General features: G+C 43.3%; 1 protein-coding gene across 1 annotated transcript; it reads left to right on the plus strand.

Annotated features, from left to right (window-relative positions):
• The first annotated feature begins 754 nt into the window (after positions 1-754).
• LOC134208233 (chymotrypsin-1-like) lies at positions 755-1,706 on the plus strand. Its single transcript, XM_062684270.1, has 2 exons — positions 755-1,288; positions 1,355-1,706. Exons 1-2 carry the CDS (start codon positions 800-802, stop codon positions 1,649-1,651), a joined length of 786 nt encoding a protein of 261 aa, XP_062540254.1. The 5' UTR covers positions 755-799; the 3' UTR covers positions 1,652-1,706.
• Positions 1,707-2,133: the final 427 nt, after the last annotated feature.

Here is a 2,133-nt window from a genome sequence, read left to right on the forward strand (position 1 = left end):
TCGCAGTTTTGTTTTATTTATATTTGTATTGTTTATTGCTATTGATACTTCATCATTTGATTCAAAAAGGCAGACTTCACTTCTGAAAACATCGATGATTTGACGAAAGATTTTCATCCACCGATATCTTCTTTCGGGAAAACGCCTATTTTTGAAGAAGGAATCAAACCCACCATTGCCTTATTCCGGACAAACGCCTATTTTTAAAGTAGCAATAACATCTACTATTCAGAAGAAAACACATTAATCATTCAGTTATAAAATTTCACAATTCTTCCGTCTACTTCCACTATAATATACTTTGTTTGTATGAACAGTTATGCATTTCGTTTGCTACTTGAAAACTTATTTAGTGTTTTGTTATCCATCAAGTAACGGCCTTATTAACAATTTAACCCGAATCGTCTTTTCGCAAATACATACAATTACATACAATTACAATCTGGGTAACCAGGTGACTGAATAGATATCCCTATATTCACAAATAAAATTGTGTGACGGGAAAGGTCTATTCTGTAAATTCATTTAGGCACTAATACGTACTATGCAGAGTTGGATCGTGATAGGTGAACTAAAACGATTTGTAACAATGACATCTATCCTAGAACCGGTCCTGATACTACACAGGCCCAAAAACGTAGCGCAATCAATCGGTAATCTAATCGGATGCGGAAAAAGCCGGCGCAGGTGTTAATCAGTGTCAGCTCTTTTCCGGGTCACCTATAAAAATGCTCACGCATTAAAGTTCGTCTTAGTCTTCGCTTGCTCTACGGCACTAGTCTCGAATCTTATCATCAATATGATGAAATTAAGCGTAACTCTATTACTGGCCTGCGTGGCTTTATCATCTGCCGCCTCTCTCAAGCAAGAATTAACCAAAAGTGTAGACCGATCTGGACGCATTGCCGGCGGAGGCCCGGCGAGACCGGATCAAATTCCGTACCAGGTAGCCCTGTTGACCGCTGCGGACGGCCTCCACTATTGTGGCGGATCGATTCTGAACAGGCGATGGGTGCTCACGGCTGGTGCTTGTGTGATCGGCAAGGCACCGTCTGACATAATCGTTTTTGCCGGAAGCAACCAGCTGAACGAGCGCGGCCAAAGCCGCCGGGTTGATCGCACCGTGCTACACCCGAATTTCGACGTCGAACTCTCCCACAACGATGTGGCCGTTGTGCGTGTTATTGAATCCTTCGTGTTCAACAATTTCATCCAGCCGATCAACATGAGTGCTGAGTATGCTGCCAGTGGACTGAACGCTACCGTATCCGGATTTGGTCGTGAATCGGTACAATTGTTCTTATAACATGTTTGAGAAGGACGATGAAATGAATTCCTTTTTTAAACTTTTCAGATCTCGAACCCTGGAGATGGAAGTCTGCGCTTTGTGCAAGTTCAGCTGATTTCGCAGGAAACGTGCCATGAAGCTTTCGATGAGAACTACACCCCCCGTCTGGAGGACAACACGGTTTGTGCGCTTGGTGCCGAAGGAGAGGGAATCTGCCTTGGCGATGCCGGTGGACCGCTGGTTTACAATGGAGAACTGATCGGAGTCATCTCATGGGGTGTTCCGTGCGGTTTGGGTCTGCCAGACGTTTTCGCCCGAGTCTCCGCTCACAGGGGTTGGGTTTTGGTGCACACTCTGATTTAGGATTATGTTAGATTATTATGTAAAATAAAAAAAAATAAAAATATTGAATTATGCGATTTCGAAACCCCAGAGGCTTTATCATTGTTCATTTGGCAATACTTGTCAGCACTTTCTGGAGAATTGAATTTGAGTACCAGTCATTTCAAAAATACATTAAATCATCCCAACCTTCGAAAGCGTCTACATGATTGTCTCTAAGCCCGCTTCCCTTACACGCACCTAGCTAGCGTTCGAACCCTTGATGTGGCCATCAAGCGTCGCATGAGTATTGCATGAGCAATATCAACAATACCAAGTGTCACCGTGGAAGAGGAGAAATGCGGAAACTCGACCGGAAAGGATAAGCGGACAAAATGAAAAATTCTGATTGTACTTGTCTGGTATTTTACCAGAGGTTTGGTAACTGAAAGTCAAACACATCCGCTCTCCGGGTGATAAAACTTGTTCACCCTAGATCGCTTTCGTGTCATATAAAATCGGAT

This window comes from Armigeres subalbatus, chromosome 1, assembly GCF_024139115.2.
Source record: "Armigeres subalbatus isolate Guangzhou_Male chromosome 1, GZ_Asu_2, whole genome shotgun sequence".
Classification (NCBI taxonomy): Eukaryota; Metazoa; Arthropoda; class Insecta; order Diptera; family Culicidae; genus Armigeres; species Armigeres subalbatus.

Coding starts and splice junctions, on each gene's coding strand:
- LOC134208233 (XM_062684270.1), top strand. CDS start 800: ATGATGAAATTAAGCGTAACTCTATTACTGGCCTGCGTGGCTTTATCA. Junction 1,289..1,354: donor CCGGATTTGGTCGTGAATCG/GTACAATTGTTC, acceptor TAAACTTTTCAG/ATCTCGAACCCTGGAGATGG.